At 41.9% G+C, this 16,418-nt stretch overlaps 1 protein-coding gene and 1 long non-coding RNA gene across 9 annotated transcripts in view; one reads left to right on the forward strand and one right to left on the reverse strand.

Moving 5' to 3' along the window:
- Positions 1-3,981: 3,981 nt before the first annotated feature.
- The window catches only part of LOC140688802 (uncharacterized), a 64,612-nt gene continuing 52,175 nt past the window's right edge, over positions 3,982-16,418 (forward strand). For 4 of the 6 annotated variants that reach the window (XR_012063636.1, XR_012063632.1, XR_012063631.1 and 1 more), the window contains exons 1-3: positions 3,982-4,129; positions 7,752-7,959; positions 10,279-10,459. This is a non-coding gene — a long non-coding RNA (uncharacterized lncRNA). The remainder of the gene's footprint in view (positions 4,130-7,751; positions 7,960-10,278; positions 10,460-16,418) is intronic. The other 2 variants (XR_012063634.1, XR_012063635.1) reach the window with 1 other exon arrangement.
- Positions 8,603-16,418, reverse strand: part of ZBTB41 (zinc finger and BTB domain containing 41) — a 35,973-nt gene continuing 28,157 nt past the window's right edge. For all 3 annotated transcript variants that reach the window (XM_072948766.1, XM_072948764.1, XM_072948765.1), the window contains one exon: positions 8,603-14,788. In XM_072948766.1, the coding sequence (XP_072804867.1) occupies positions 14,133-14,788 (656 nt within the window). In that variant the 3' untranslated portion in view covers positions 8,603-14,132. The remainder of the gene's footprint in view (positions 14,789-16,418) is intronic.

Genomic DNA, 16,418 nt, shown 5'->3' on the forward strand with positions numbered 1-16,418 from the left:
GTGCCATGAATGCACAGATCAAGGGATTCTCACAAACTGAACAAATCTATGAAATCAGCATCCAAAGGAGAAGTAGGATACACCCTACCCATCCTGCCTGAAGCCATGGCCTTGGTGCACCCACCCCCAGGGTAAACACAACTTCTAGCAGCAGAGGTCAGTTCTGCCTGGTTTTATTCCACGCACCTCAGATACATCCTGTGTTCTCTGTCCAGCCTGCTGCAGAGTCCCGAGAACATTCTCTACCGGAGGACCATCAGATTTTCTGACATGATAAAGGTAAAAAGCCTAAAGAAAATATGAGTATACCAGGAAGAGACTAAAGGAAATGAAAACAGTGAGGATTTTTAATAAAAGCATATTTTTAAACAGTCACCTCCTAGTGGTATTCTAATTCAATTAGTTTTAACATTCTAAATATTATTGGACTGTGCACCATGTGAACAACTCAAATTCCGATGACTTTTATGGGGGAAAGTGGTAATTAGGTTTGTTTGTTTATTTATTCATTTAATGGAGGCACTGGGGATTGAACCCAGGACCTCATGCATGCTAGGCTGCGCTCTACCACTGAGCTGTGCCCTCTACCCACCATGATGTTTTAATGAGCAGGGTTCCATCAAAATGGTTGCAATGGCATCAGACCGGTGTAATTCAAATCCTGACCAGTCACTGGCATTCAGCAAGTCACTTAACATCTAAGCCCCTGTTCTGCCTGTGAAGTGGAAATAATGACACACACCTGACTGGGTTTTATACAGGTTTAAATTAGAAAATATATTTAAAACAGCCTAGAATCGTCATTCGTAAATATTCAGAAAAGAGCTTACTCTACTTGTTATTATATCCAGTACCAAATTATATTTATCTAAGAAACTGACAGGAAAATTGCTACATAAAAAAATGGCAATAACATACAACAACATGGTCTATTAACCCAATAAGCATTTGTTAAAGGATCTTAAATTTCATACTGAAAGATCAAGCTACCCAAATGCCTTTATAGTGAAAACATATTTTATTAAATAGTCTTTTAAAAATATATAACAAAAAAAGGTATCTATTTTCAAAATCTGAATGGGGTGCTTACCTCTAGGCCAACTCACAAAGGATTGTATGACAACAGTCAGTTCAGGAAATTAAGCTGTTCTCTGGAAATGCATGTGAAAAACAACTGAGGTCACCGCTAGTCAAATAGAGGCAGTAAATAAAATTTCATGGAGAGAAAATAGTAGCAAAAAAGGAAAATCACTTACATGAAATAAGTTAACTTAAATAAGGTATACTTCTACTCTTATACATACGTACATGATCACATTTAAGTTTGTGAGATTTTAGGCAGCCATGCCAAACGACACATACACTTGACTCTGAAAAAATTTCTAGAGCGTTTTTAAAGAATGAACCTCAGGTTGACAATCAAGAAGCAAGATGCTCTCTCACATTTCCATCTAGTCCTAAGATTCTGTGGTCTTGGTTTACAGAAAGGTGACACACTTTTACTAGTGACACATCAGAAAGTGACAGGGGTAGCCAGTCAAATGAAGCTGCTTGTTGTCAGATGGAGCTGGCCCGCCACCTTGTGGCCATACATGCAATGAACACAACTTCCAGAAACCTGGCTGCGAAGGAGCCTGGGAAGAGCCAGGGCAAGTTCAGCCAAGTCTTTCAGTCACATCAAAACAGCATCAAACTCATTGCAGACAGAAGACAGGAGACTTATTTTCTTAAAGAAGTGCAAGAAGCTCACGTTACAGCCCGTACTCGTCTGTAGCAGGAGCTTCTATTTCCACAACTGGCACCAAGGAGCCTGTGATACACAGCATCTACCTGAGTTGTTCCCAGCACGGGCTGCAGAGCTCACTCGAGGGGTTTGTGAGAAGCAAAGACCCCAGACCCTGCCCTGAGCCCTCCCCACGAGGGATGCTGCAGCGGGGCCCTTGAATGGCTGGTTTCAGCTGCAGTCAGGGAGCAAACACCACGGAGCTCAACCCCATTCAGTAGGGTGGGTGGCGATTTTAACTGAATGTCCTCAAAAAGACTCAAGTTATTCTGTTCAAACACAAACCAACCAACCCCATACACTACAACCATCATATGGAGATTCTAACACACCAATACTATCCAATTAAAAAAATGTTTAGAAGATTAAAAGAAACCCCAAATTTCACTTAAAATTTTTCCTCAGATAGTTTACCCAATAACCCTGCTCCACAAAACATAGGTCTCCTGACGTTCATTCCTTTTTAGGCCTAGATTCATGAATCCTGTAGATTCATTTTTATACTAATAGTGAATTTCTCTCTCTCTGTGGCAAATATAACACTTTACCTAGTAAAGCTCTGTGGTTCTTGAGCTGTTATCTTTGTACATAAAACCTGTGTGACATGCAGTTTTCTGTACTTATCCCCAGAAATTCACGTTAGTAATTCTGCAATGGTGAGTAGAAATTTCCCTGATTTAATTAACAAGCAGTCCAGACAAGTCTGATGCAAGTGGTTGCCCTCCTCTCAGACAAATGCTGCTTGTCACTGTGACATGCTCATTCACCAAGGGTGGGGGAGGTGTTTCACTCAAGGGATGTTCTAATATTTCTTTTCCACTACAGTGATTTTCCAAAGGTGGTCCCTGGACCCAGTAGCTCAGGCATCACCTGGGACTTCTTAGAAATGCAAACTGTAGCCCTAGTCTATGCCTAAGGCCTGAGAAAGTCTGGGGGTGGAGCCCCAAAAGCAGGTTAGCCAGCCCTCCAGGAGGTTCTGATGCACTCTTAAGTTTGACAAGCATTGTCTCCTCAGAGAACCCTAGACCCTTAGGGGCTGTTTGATGAAGCATCTTCTTCTTCTTCTAATTTTCCCCTCATCCTCCAGACAGACGTCTTTAGGAAAGAATCACGCCACGTGCCTATAACAGTATAAGGGAAAGTGCATGGCATTTCAAACCACAAGACCTGGATGGGATCCCAGTTGTTAACTGCCAGGACTAAAACCATGCATAAATGTTTATATCCCCTAAGCATATTTCCTATTAAAAATTGGGAGAAGAACATTTATCCGTGACACAGAGTCAAGACCTCTGCCTGAAGCTCTCTCATTTGAGCACCCTGCACTGCTGCCGTTGGCACGAGTTCCAGGTTACAGATGAGAAAAGAGACACACAGAAGACTCAGGACGTGAACCTGCCTGCTGCCTTGCCTAGCCCTGACCCATCGGACACAGACCCTTTGACAGTGTTGCCTTCTCTGCAAATGTGGACAATGACCCCGTGAGTTTGTTGTGATTAAACAAGGCAACAGAGTTTAAAGGAATCTGTAAAAAGTAAACATCACTTTTGTACGTACTGACTTAGTGGTTTGGTACGTTGGGTGGAATCAGCACACAAACCTGAAGCAGAGGGAAAGCAAAACCTAGTTAAAGTTTTGTTTTAAAGCAGAAACCATAAACCACCATACACAGCTGTTTATGGACCACAGGCAGCGTCCCCGAAGGAGAGGAAGGGCGACCTGCGGAAGTGGCTGAGGGACAGGACCGGTGGGGACGCCGCCTCCTCCTCGGCCCGGCGGCCCCGCAGCCCCGCCGGCGGCCTCCGCTCGGGCGGGCTCCGCTCCCAGCAGCCGCGCCCCCGACGCCAGGTGGCCATGGCGGCCTCGGGCCCTGCCAGGCTGCTTCGAGCGGCACCTACAGGAACGCCGACCGCGTCCCCTCGGGGGAGCCGCGGAGACCTGGAGCGCACTTGCCCCCTTTCTTGTCGGGAGGCCGGGACCCCGGGGAAGCGGCGGCCCCACAGAATCGCAAACTCCAGTTCAGGAGCGGACGGCGGAGGCACTGCGCTCCGTTTAAACTTCCCGCCTCGGCCAATGGGCGCGTCAGGGCCCGCCCACATCCGCGGGGGACCAATCAGCAGGCATCCGCCTAGCCAATCAGACGACGGCGCCTTATTTAAACGTGCCGACGCCGCGCGTCGCTCTCTGCGCAGCAGGCGAGAATGGCGGCAGGTCTCGGTGCCCCTGAGACCCGGGCTTAGACTTGAACCTCGCTGCTGGTTTGTGAACCTGTCGGTTGAAGGGAAGAGAGTAACAGCACTTCCACAGTAAACGCAGCAGTCACTGCGGTTGCCGGGACAGCCTTAGGTAAAACCGTTAAGTAGGCAGAATGGGCTCACTCCTCCCTCTTCCCGCAAGTTCCGGCCCGGGGTTACGTTCCCGAGCTTCCCCCACCCCCCCGCTTTTCCTGGGGCCGAAGGGGGGGAAATGCGGATAATTAAATGTACAAGGAGTGGGAACGTGCTGACCTCAGTGACTGAGCCCAGCCGGGCCGCGGTAGTTTTACAGGCAGGTTCTTACCGCGGGATACTGGGGGCAAAACTAGATCAACCGGCGAAACCTGAGATCCCAGTGACTCGTCAGTGATGGTTCTGACAGGCATTGCCCTTGACGAATAACGTCTTGGTTTTAATTTTACTTGTAGGTGTCAGATAATAATGATGGCAGCTTACCTGTTGCTATTACTTTTTGCCAGAGTGTTTTAAACCCTCTGCATGTTTATCTCAGCCTTCACTTCAGCCCTGTGAGGAAGGTACCACTATTTGTGTTTTACAGACTAGCAACGCCGGGCGTCCCAGCCGGCTAGGAAGTGGCAGGGCCAGGAGAGGCACACGGCCAGTTGGGCTAGTCTTGCTCTTACCCACTACGCCGTACTGACTCTAAAGACAGTAGGGAGCTTTAAAAACTGAGGTGGGATGTGTGTGTGGATGCATGAAGTGTGTCGGAAGGAACGTCCCTGAGTGGAAAAACAACACAAGGACGGTGACATATGAAATTATATTCACTGACACCCAATTTGGCCTATTTTTTTTTAAAGTTTACATCAGCATTTACTCTTGGTGGTGTACAGCCCGTGAATTTTGATGAATGTATAATGATATATATCCATCATTAAAGAATCATACAGAACAGTTTCACTGCCCTAAAAATCCTCAGTGCCTCATGACCTAATGTTGAACCCTATTACCTTAACAATATTTAAACCAAATTGTTTATAGAGCTTTTTTTCTTAACAAAAAAATCCTTTAGGATTGATGCTCAATGAGAAACTACTACGTAACTTTTCAGCAAGATGTCAATATCAATTAATTTCAAACACACTTAAATTATATTCATATTTCCTATTGTGAATGCTATTTGTCAAAATAACATTGCAAATGTAAGCCCTCTTAAGCTTAAGACATTGTTTCAGGTCTGTTTAACATGATAACACATTTTGTTCATATATGCTCTCCCCTCCTAGTTTCTCTTCTTAAAGCAATGCTGTTGACTCACAATTGAAAAGAAAAGAAAAAAAAACCCACCTGAATGAACTATATTGGATATTTTAAATTTGCCCTCCACTTCCCCCCTCCACCCTTTTCCAGCCTGTTCTTTGCTATGGGATGCTGATCTGTGTTATTTGCTACATCCATAAAGTTTCCTACTCTGTGGCTTCTGCTTTGCTTCAACGGGGGAGGTGAAGGTACTTTCATCCCCCCCCCCCGCCCTTTCAGCTGGCTACATCTTGACATAAAAGTCCCACGTAGTGGAGAGGTTCCCTCTCTGGGGATGCGGGTGTGGGAATGCCATGTTGTTACTGGTCCCAGGCTATTGCACGACTGCTTGTTTCCCTGCGTCCCAGTCACATCTTTGCAAATAGTCCCTTTATTAAACTTCCTCGAATTGCACTAAATTGGGGACCAGCTGTTTCCTTAGTGACCCTAGCTCAAACTGGAGCCTTAGGAAATTACCTCTTAAGAGAGAGTTCTGAATTGAGTGGCTCCTGTTTGAGGAGCCCACAGACAAACTCTTGCTGGGGAGAAACACATCATGATGACTTTAGGGATGTGGTAGCATCATGATTCCTCAGATTATCAGAGGTGGCAGCAGGGAACAAAGTGCAGGTGAAAGGCAGTTTATCCAGGATCAAGTGTCCGAGGCTCAGTTGCTATGGCAACAATTTACACATGATTATAAAGCTTAGAGTGCCACCTGACCACAAGAGAGTGCATACATAGGGAAAAAGAAAATGAAAATCTATGAACATCCAAGGGTACCACTAAGAACGTATTTTGAGAACAAGAATGTGTGGACAGAAACTGAAGAAGTCCCTCACTTCCTGTGGTCTTAGGGAAGACGTGGCCAAGGACTAAGCCCACGTGTCTGATGGCAAATGTGGCAGACTGATTACATACTCAGCCCTGCCAGCTCTCTTAGCTAAGTGGGACCCTGGGAATGAGTATGATATTTGGGAAAATTTAAAAGGTGAGAATTTGTAATTCTCCCCATTTACGCAAAGCTCTCTTCCTAGGAGAGACAGCCCCCTGTACAGTTTCATTATACGGATGACATTTGCTAATTAAACCTGATGAGTAGGAAACAGCTGTCAAGAAATGTGAGGGTCTGAGGTTTTTAGCCTGCTGAGGTTTTACGGGAGCACAGTGACACACATTTGTTTACATATTATCCACGACGGCTTTCACATTGAAACGGCAGAGCTGAATAGTTCCAGCGGAAACCATATGGCCTGCAAAGCTGGAAATATTTAGCGTTCGACCATTTGCAAAGCAGTTTGCTGACCAGGGGTCTAATCTGGAGAACCACATAACTGATAAGGAAGCAACATTCTATGATCACGTCAAAGTGGGACATACCAGCCCAGGGCTGAGCAGTCCCTGAGTTCACGAGCTGCACAGACAACTTGGGTCCAGTGCTATCTCCTCCTACTACTTTGCTGACTCTAATCTGTACCTCGGGAAAATTGGAGACTTCTTTGTGGCCATTTCATAAAGGAAGAAAAAGCCTGGTTTATGGATGGATGTGTATGGGAGGCCAGATGCAAATAGAGCCACACTTGGGCCTCCTCCCAGGGTTAGGTGAGAATACGCTAGGTGAGCACTATTGTGGATGGTGATGCATCTAGTCCACTTCAAAAGGAAGAAGACACGTCTAAGGTGAAGCTCTCTGCTCACATGGACAACAGCTAACAGGCTGGCCAGCTGGTCCAAGCTTTGAAAAAACAAAATGTAAAACTGGTGTCTAGTAGGTTCGGGGAGGAGAGGCACGTAAAAGGGCCCCTCAAGGGACAGCAAGTTAAGAAGTTTGTTTCCCAAGTAAATGCCCATCAGAGATCCAAGGCAAAGGAGCTCAAAAATCAGGCGAGTAAGACAACCTGTCCAGTTGGACGTCGGCCTCTTTCCTTGCTTGGGGAACCCATGGACGAAGTGGCTGTGGCGGCAGAGATGGGGGCTATAGAAGTGCTTAGACTCTGTCTGCCCCTTACCAAGGCTGGGCTGATGTGCCACTGCTGATCCGCTACCAGAGGCCAGTGCTGAACTCCCAGTATGACTCCCTCCCCGAGTGGGACCAAGCTGCTACCTGTGGCATGCTGGTTACAACAAACCCTTTCTATCAGGGAAGAGGTGATACTTTCCTCTCTGGGATAGATGCATTTTCTGAGTATACACTGTTGTTGTACCTGCACCCCCCATGCACAGAATTGTAGAATGCTTTCTCTAGAGCCAGTGAATCTGTGGTGGTTTTCAAAATGTGTCTAAAAAATCTAAGCTACACCTCCCTTCAAGAGGGGAGGCTTAATTTGTGTCCGTTGAGTGGTGTGGACTCGGTGAGTCACAAGGCGGAGTGACGCAGTATCACTTCCTAGATTAGGTTATAAAAAGACTGCAGCCTCAGTCCTGGCTGTGTTCTCACTCTTTTTCTTCCTCAGGGGGAAGCCAGCTGTGTATCACCAGGCAGCCCTGGGGAGAGAGGCCAAGTGGGGAGGAACCACCCCCAGAAGTGAGCTTGGAGATCAAGCCTGCTCTGGGACAGCCCCCAGAGACTCAGCTCCTGTGAACAGTGGGCTTCGACCTCACGGGAGATCCCAGCCAGAGCCCCGGCTCAGCCTCTCAGCCCTGACCCACGGAAACCGTGAGGTGAGAAATGTCTGTTGATTGAAGCCACTACATTTGGTCTCATTTGTTGCACAGCAAGAGAATTATGTGTCCCACACACCACTGCCTCCAGAGGGAAAACTTACTATGCAGAAACGGGCTCCTGCCTATAGGAGTAACTGGTCTTCTAACACTTGAAAGCAGCTGCCTGCTGAGGCTCCGGTGTGGGTGGTGTGGATGGAGACCCAGCGGGTAGGGTCGGGCACTGTCCTGGAACACCGTTCATTCCTTAAAGCAGTAGTGGTGCCTGAATGAGAGGGTGGCGTAAGAGTGGCCCCTATCACTGTTACATGCAGTCGCCCATTAGTGGGATTTTGCTGCTGCAGACTTCTGGCCATAAACAGCATGTGACTGCTTCATGCGTACCAAGCACTATTAATACCTGAGTTTATATTAACTAGCCACTTAAAAACCATTGAATAGTTTGATAAGTTATTCATTAAATATATTAAATATTTCAAAATGATGTCTAGCTTATGAAAAGTAAATAAAACTTTAGTAACTGTGCCCCGGGCACTGGTTTTCCGTGTCTGGTGTTGTATGGTCTTTTCCTTCAGTTTTTAAGGAGGTAGGCAGAGTACTGCATTGCCATGCTGTCAAATTGTTCAATAAAACTGAGAGATGCTTTATTAGGACCAAAGAAATTTATATTTATTTTAAATATCAAAACAACACAAAGAACTAGTTCAGTATACAATACACTTCCTAGTCTTCACAGAGAACTGAATTTTTCTATAAAGACATTTGTACTCAAGAAACACGAGACAGCCAAAATATCTATAAACTCACAAGATACTTTACACACAGTTGACAAAATAATGAGTTTTGATTTTTAGATTTATCTTTGTAATTGTTTTTAAGAGTCCTTAATGATTGAAAACAAAACTTAGGGCTGGAGACTGGGAAGTACGTTCAAAGGCATTTCCACTGTAATGCACGTCATGAACCCCGCAGTCAGAACAGGTGCTGCACAGCGTGGAGCAGCCAGAGGCCACCTCTGTGCTCACTTTTGGGCAGCCACGCTCGCCACTTGTAGTGCACCTGTATTCACAGGGAAGCAAACAGTCCGCTTGTTGGGAGGAATACACATTTTGTGATTACACCACAGTACACTGTCCAACTTTAACGCAAGCAGGAAAGCAAAGAGCAAAGTAACTAACTATAAGTGTACGTGCTCTTCATTCGAGAGATGTTTTAGAATCTCCAACAGTAACGCAAGCACCGAGGTTACTTCCTTACCTAAGAATTTGGGAAAAAGCAGAACAAAAGGGGTGTGTCCATCTTTGTATAGCCTCTACTCTTGGAATATAATTCTTATTTTCTCTTTATATGTATGGCTGCAGAGGCCAAATTTAAATTGTTCAGGGAGTTTTCAAAGTCACAGACTTAAGATCAATGCACATCAAGTTGAAAGATGAAGAGTGAGTGGAGCACAGGTTTCCCCCCGGACCTTCCTCCCCTCCTCCACACACCCTGACCCTGTGGCTTCTGCCTTATTAAGGCCACTTCCAAAGAGGAAGAGCAGGAAGCGTGCCTCAAGTGGAAATCATTTTAGAGAAAATAAGGGAACGATCCTCTCCCCCAAAACGCTGCAGACTTGACTGAGAGGAATGTGCAAAAGAAAGGGGGGGATCTAAAAAGAATTGTCTCTGGTTCCTAGAAATTACTAGGAAATTCTTCTCATATTACCCATTACTCAGTCTAACAGTACATAACATTTACTGTGCCCCAGTAAATTTACTGTAATACTATGAAAAGTTTTAGAAATGCTACCTTATTAAAAAATACATTTTGAGTGACTTTAAATTTGGCACTGAATCTTAGAATAATCCAAACATGACTTTAAAAGTCCTAATGTTTCCCTAGTTCATCGACTCAAGTTGTCTGTTGGTTGAGTCTTGCTGCTTCTAATGAGAGACTCATCTGAAACCCTCACTTCTGGTTCAGTTTCAGGCAAAGTGGGAAAGAAGCTGTTCAGTGCAGAGCTGGGTGGTTGGTAGCTGATTATTAAAAAGAAAAGGGGGGAAGGGAGGAGGAGATGGAGAGGTAAACAAACTATTCCTTTTATTTTATTTGTCCGAGTCCTCTGATGAGCATCTAGACACAGGCCCAGTGTGGCTTCACAGTAACTATAAAGGCCACAGTAGCAGAGACTAAAAACAAAATTCACACTAGTACTTGGTGCCGAATTTCCTATAAAAACATAAAGCAACCTAAAAAAAAAGTGTTGCCTGACCAGCAGGCAACACAAACATAAGACCTATTACAACAACAAAACAACCCTAATCATTTATTAACCAGCACAATCTAGCCAGCATCAACTCCACGCAACTACAGCACACTGAAAAGGCACGAAGCATCAAACCCAGAGAAGACTGGGCAAACAGAAATGGATGCTGTCAAAGAGGTGATGCTCCACGTCTGACCAAGGACACATGGGAGTGATCTGCTAGGAAGAGAGGCACACTCACACACGTACCAGGTAACGGTGTTTGTAATTTGTTTGCAATTTTAGAGTGAAAACCAATGAAATTTAAATACTTATCATAGCCCTTAACTAACAGCTTAGAGTCACTGTGCAAAGATGTTTTGACACTTTAAGGCTGAGAGAAAATTATTAGTGTACCTACTTCATGACCTACCATTACTTTAAAGGAAGTCACTTAATAAAGCACCAGTTTAAATCCCTATTTTGCTACTCGTCTTCTCCCAGCAATAAAAGACTAAATTACTTAAAAATATGCAAAGATCACTGCCTTTACAGTTGTTGGTGAAATCTTGCTGGCATGAAGAAAAACTCTAATTTTAAATGGTATTTCAGGCTGCAAAAAATACATGGAGTTTCTTACAAAGAAATCTTCAACTTGTCTTTAAAAAAAATCTAAGGCAAAATTATTTTAACAGTGTAGTGTAAGAAATAAGCTTATTATTTAGCATTTAATAGTGTTCACTTAAAAGATAACATTCAATTAATTAAACTGAGGAAAACTGCATATGCTTACTTGTAATTGGTTTGTCAGTATGACTATTCCCAGAGTATTTTCTTCTGTTCTTATTCTTATACACATAAACACAAACACTTAATCTTAGTATTCAAGCTAATGATTTTTTTAAAAAATCCATAATCCTAGGACTTCAACTGTGCTTCTTTGGACAAATACTTATTCAAACAACAAAGAATTTAAATTCTTTTAAACTATTTTAATACCTACTAAAAATCTTTGGTGCATTTAAGTAAAAACCGATTATGTTAACAAATTTCTACATTTGATAAATTATTCAATTTACATATTAAGTGCTAACTGCTATCAGCTACAAAATTAATTTAAAACAATAAATTATGCTTATAAAGTAAAAAATTCTGAATGAGGCTAAACTTAGTTGCAAGATTCAAAATTTTAAGGACAGTTACAGAATTAATGGATTTTAGACCTAATGGAGCATTTGTCCAAAATACTCCAAATCAAATATGACAAAAGGTTAACTGAAAAGAGCAGGCCTCATTTCATATTTTTTGTGCCACTTCAAAAACGTACATACATTCAGTTTGCCCAAATCCATGAGGTTTTCACAACTATAAAATTTCTTCTATTCTAATTTGGAAATTAGAAGCAGCAGATTTGTTTGTTCATCTGCTGAGATTATTTCATCATAGGAATTACACTGTCTGCCTCCCAGACTGCGTAAGACCAGAGGAGAAAGCGCAGCGCCCAGCACACGGTGAGCATTCATTCATGCTCCACTTCCTCCCTGTTAGTTGCTCTGCCGCTTACTGACGATGTGAGCTTAACCTCAGATTCTCTCCCTCTCACGTGGGAATACAGCACATCCTCGCTAGTTCAGCTGGTTATGAGGTTTAGTGAGATAACTGTGAAAGCATTTTAGAAAACAGTAAACCAGTATTCAAGTTTAAGTTATGTACAGTAATAACTAATTATAATTATGTTTCACTTTATATAAGAGATGTATTCCAGGAAAGTTCTATACTGTAAACCAATTCCTACAATCAAATCATGTTTAAAGCATTAGGAGATTATTATTAAAAGAACTCTAACGTCAATACCTTCACAAAGCGAAGTATTCTTTTCAATGTAAAAATGCATCACCCTTTTCTGCTACCAAACATGTCATGTACCCCACACACACATACACATGTATATACCCTTTGCCTTTTTATAAGTCAAAACTTTTCTACATTGGTTTATGTGCAAGGCAGGGTACATTTTAAAATATGACTTCTTTTCATTGTACTAAGTTTTTTAGTTAAAAGTTTTGTAGGTCTTTATGATAAAAAATGACATGTATTTTTAAAAGTTAATTTGAAAGACAGACTAATAGTACCTCATATAGTCAAGTTCTATCATGTAAGTACCCCAGACAGAACATTTCCACACAAAAGTAAGAATCTGTTGGTCCTAGGATAATTCTAGCCAAACTCCAATAAATGAGGCGAAACTCGGGTTGGTTTTACTATTTATATGAGCTACTTTGGTTAACTGCCCCAACTGTCAACATTGGTTTTCTTTTGTTTTATTTCCACTAGTGTGGTGAATGTTCCGGTAAAGTACCTTCATTTCTTAAGTGCTTTAGCAAACAAGTTTCCACATTATTAAGTGGTTAAATTTTATTCACTAAAACTTCATTATTTTATTTGTGATTCTTTTTCACAAGGGCTGAGCCAGACTTTACAGTTTACACAAAAAAAGTGCTTAAAGCAATTAGGAGTGTAAACAAAACTGTTAGAAAACTCTTAAAATTGCTCTTTTCCAGTAGTTTACAAACAAATGACATGCTGATAGTAAATCAACCCTGCCTATTCTCTAATCCTTCAAGCAGCTCTACCAGGAAATATTATCCTAGTTTAAGTTTAAATTGACTTGAAAATATGGAAAGTGCACATCTTTAAAGGTATTTTACAATTTTGACTGACTTTTTTCTCATTTATTTTTAATCAGTGAGGTTTTGCTCTAACTGCTGTTTCCTTTCACCAAGTCCTCAACTTTTGTCTCATACAAAAATAAAAATCAAGGATAATTACAGACATTAGGCTTATATGTAAAGCAAAAATAAAGATCTAGATTACATGTAAATCTGTATACAAGTAGTGGTTCCCTTTAATTAAAGTAAACAACATTTAAGTTTAATTAGACATGAATTTTATAATTTGGCACTTTTTCTAAGCAATTCTATATGAAATCTCTAGGTTCTGCTTCCCAGAGTTTCAGATAGCCAACATAAATGAGACCAAAAGTAGCTTGTTAATTAAATTTTCATTAATAACTGTCCCCCCACAGTAAGATGAAGATAGATGCTGTGATATATACTGTTAACGTTTCTGAAATGAATGGCAAAATAGAAGGCGAACTTACCTTGAAAGATTTCTGTCGTGTTTTGCTTTTAACACATTTTCAACTTGTATGACTTAATGCCTAGACCTGTGTTTGCATTTCTTATTCATAATAACTGAAACATAGGCAAAAACCTATAATTTGGATAATCATTTCAATTCTACATTTCATTTAACAAGCTTATCTTACATTAGTTAGTTTTCTGGCTTTGAGTTTGTCAAAAGACCAAAGGCTAGTGATAAGCTAAAATTATGGCCAAATGAAAAAAGAACACAGAACTATCCAAGACCTTCTTATAAATTCAGATTCCTAATTTCAACTTTTGAAAATCTGGAAGAAGAATAACGAATCTTAAGTCAGGACAAGGAACAGCTGCAATTCTCAGGATACCCTTAATGGTCTTTCTTAAGGGCTATGTGGTCCTTAACACTTGTCTGGAAGATGGGAAAGGGAGAAAAGAGGAATGAGACTAAAGAAGAAAAATTTCCACTGATGATTAAGAAAAAATACCCTTCTAATGTCAACAGCTAATAGTTTTGAAAAGTTAGAGAAACCATTAAAAATTAGCACTAAATAATCTTTAAAAATCACAAAAATGTCCATTTCAAATATTATACCTCAAAATGTGTCCAAATATTCATTTGTTCAGTAAACAGAGATATAGATTTTTCTTGATTTGAATCGGTTCTGAGGACTTGAGAAACTAGAGAAAATGAAAAAATAGCAGCCTACTAATTCAAAAGCCGTCAGCTCTAGGCTACCATTAGTGCATAACCATCAGAACAGTTTGTGGAATGTGAGATTTACTCATGAGTGATGCTCGCTGTTAGAAATACTCTGTACAGCAGTAGCGTTATCAAGGCCCAGTAATGTTCCAAGGTAAGACTGTTCTCTAGGATCTAGCATTTGTTCAGGTCGGACTGGATGAACTATATTTGCAGGTTGAGGAGTAAGAGTGTATTTCTCCAGAAAAGCTAAATCCGTTGCTCGTGGGTAATCAGCTGACTGCGGCTGTGGAGACAAAATCTCGTGAGGAGGTGGCGGGAGAGTGGTCGTGTGGCGCACCAGGTCACTCTGGGTGTCAGGCATCTGGACTGGAACCAGCGTTACTGGGACACACACTTCAGCAGACACGTTCTGTAACATGGTCTTGGCTTCCGACTGGTAAACTTTGGGCTGGTCCATATATTGTTTCGTTTCTGCCTGAAAGATTTTATCGTCAGATGAGTACTCTGCTGGCAAGGATACAAGCTTCTCCTCAGAAGCACTGAGAGGATCGTCAGGAGATTTTATGCCATGAACGTGGTCAATGTGGTATTTCAGCTTGTCTTTCCGCTTAAATGTTGCATTACAGTGCTGACAGTTGAAAGGCCGGGCATCAGAATGAATAACCAGGTGTTTTGTTAAAGTTTTCTTAATTCTAAAAGATTGATTGCAGATTTGACACTTGTATGGTTTTTCACCTGTATGAACACAAATGAAATTAAGCATAAAATGCACTTACTTGGTAAGACAATGTTTTTAATTAAGTAGCAAATTTTCCATGTGAATACTTACAAGAACTTAATAAAAGCAGTAATACTATCTGCTGTCACAAAGTAGAGACAGTATAGTAACTGGTATAGAAAATGGGCTCAATCATCAAAAAGATCTGGGTTTGATTCTAGCTAAACAGGCTACTAGCCAACCTCGAGCAAGCTCCCCAACCTCTAAGCATGGTTTCCTCACCTGTAATGTGTAATACTACTGACCTACCTCACAGAGCTGGTGAAAGGACTGAATGAGAAAAGGAAGCAATAGTGCTTGGCACCACTCCGGCACACAGTAAATACTTGATAAAACTAAGCTGTTACTACTATTATTGCTTGCTATTACTCCCACTATTGCCCCTAAAAAAGTTGTAAAACCAAAGCATTTGATTTTCTCCTACCCAAGAAGGGTAAAAATTGAAATACTATTTCTTTGGATCAGAGTAAGAGGTACTAATACTGATGTCTGGCCTGAGGTCAAAATCAAGACTAAGGAATCTGGACCAGTTTTCAATTCTTCCTGAGTCAGGTTCTCACACTGTAGTTTTGTTTTTCGCTTTTTTCATATGAAACATCATAAATTCCTAGAGTAGCCATGGTAGTTAGCATATAAGTACAGCTTCTAATCTCCGAAGCTGTGATTCTGTTACCTTATGCGGTGATCGGGACTTTGCAGATGTGATTAAGATGAAAGATCGTCAAGCGGGGAGATTAACCAGGTGGGCCCAACCTAATCACGTGAGTCTTTAAAAGCAGGGCCACAGAGAACTCCACCCCGCCCTGCTGGTTCTGAAAATGGAAGAAGGGGGCCAGGACCCAAGGAGCGTGGCAGCCTCCAGAAGCTGGGAATGCTCTCGGCTTACAACCAGTTAGAAAACTAGAACCTGGTCCTGATCCAGCAACTCAAAGAACAGATTCTAACAGTGACCCAGCTGAGCAGGAGACAAATTCCTCCCTGGAGACTCCTGAAAGAAATGCAGCCCAACCAACATGAGGTTTGTGCCTGGTGTCACACAGCCCACCCACAGGGCTGTCACCTCAAAAACTTGCACTGGGGAAGCTACTTGCAGGAAAGATAACATAGGACAAAGTGAATAGTCTAGTAAACATTTAACTGCAGTCCCAGAAAGAGGAGAGGGGATAGGTCAAAATTAGCCTTTGAAAGAAAAAATGGCTGAGACTCTGCCTAAATGAAAGAAAGACACCAAGTCATAGATGCAGTAATTTCTACAGACCCCAATAAATACAACAACAAAACCTAAAGCAAAGATCAGAAAAGCACATCTGGGCACACTATAATAACACTGTTAAAAGTCTAAGACAGAAAATAACTGCTAATATAAGTTCTACAGTCAGCCAAATATTCTCCATAAAGTAAAATAAAAACATTCTCAGACAATCGAAACCGAAGAGAATTTAATTTAGTGCTGGCAGATATGCACACTAAAGACAATGACTTCAGGTAGAAGAATGGTCACACAGGAAGGAGTGAAGAATGAGGGGTAAAAATGGTTAAAAACAAATGATACTGGCTATTTAAAGCAAACAAAATAATACTGTCTTA

This window comes from Vicugna pacos, chromosome 23 (assembly GCF_048564905.1).
Source record: "Vicugna pacos chromosome 23, VicPac4, whole genome shotgun sequence".
In the NCBI taxonomy this organism is placed as follows: domain Eukaryota; kingdom Metazoa; phylum Chordata; class Mammalia; order Artiodactyla; family Camelidae; genus Vicugna; species Vicugna pacos.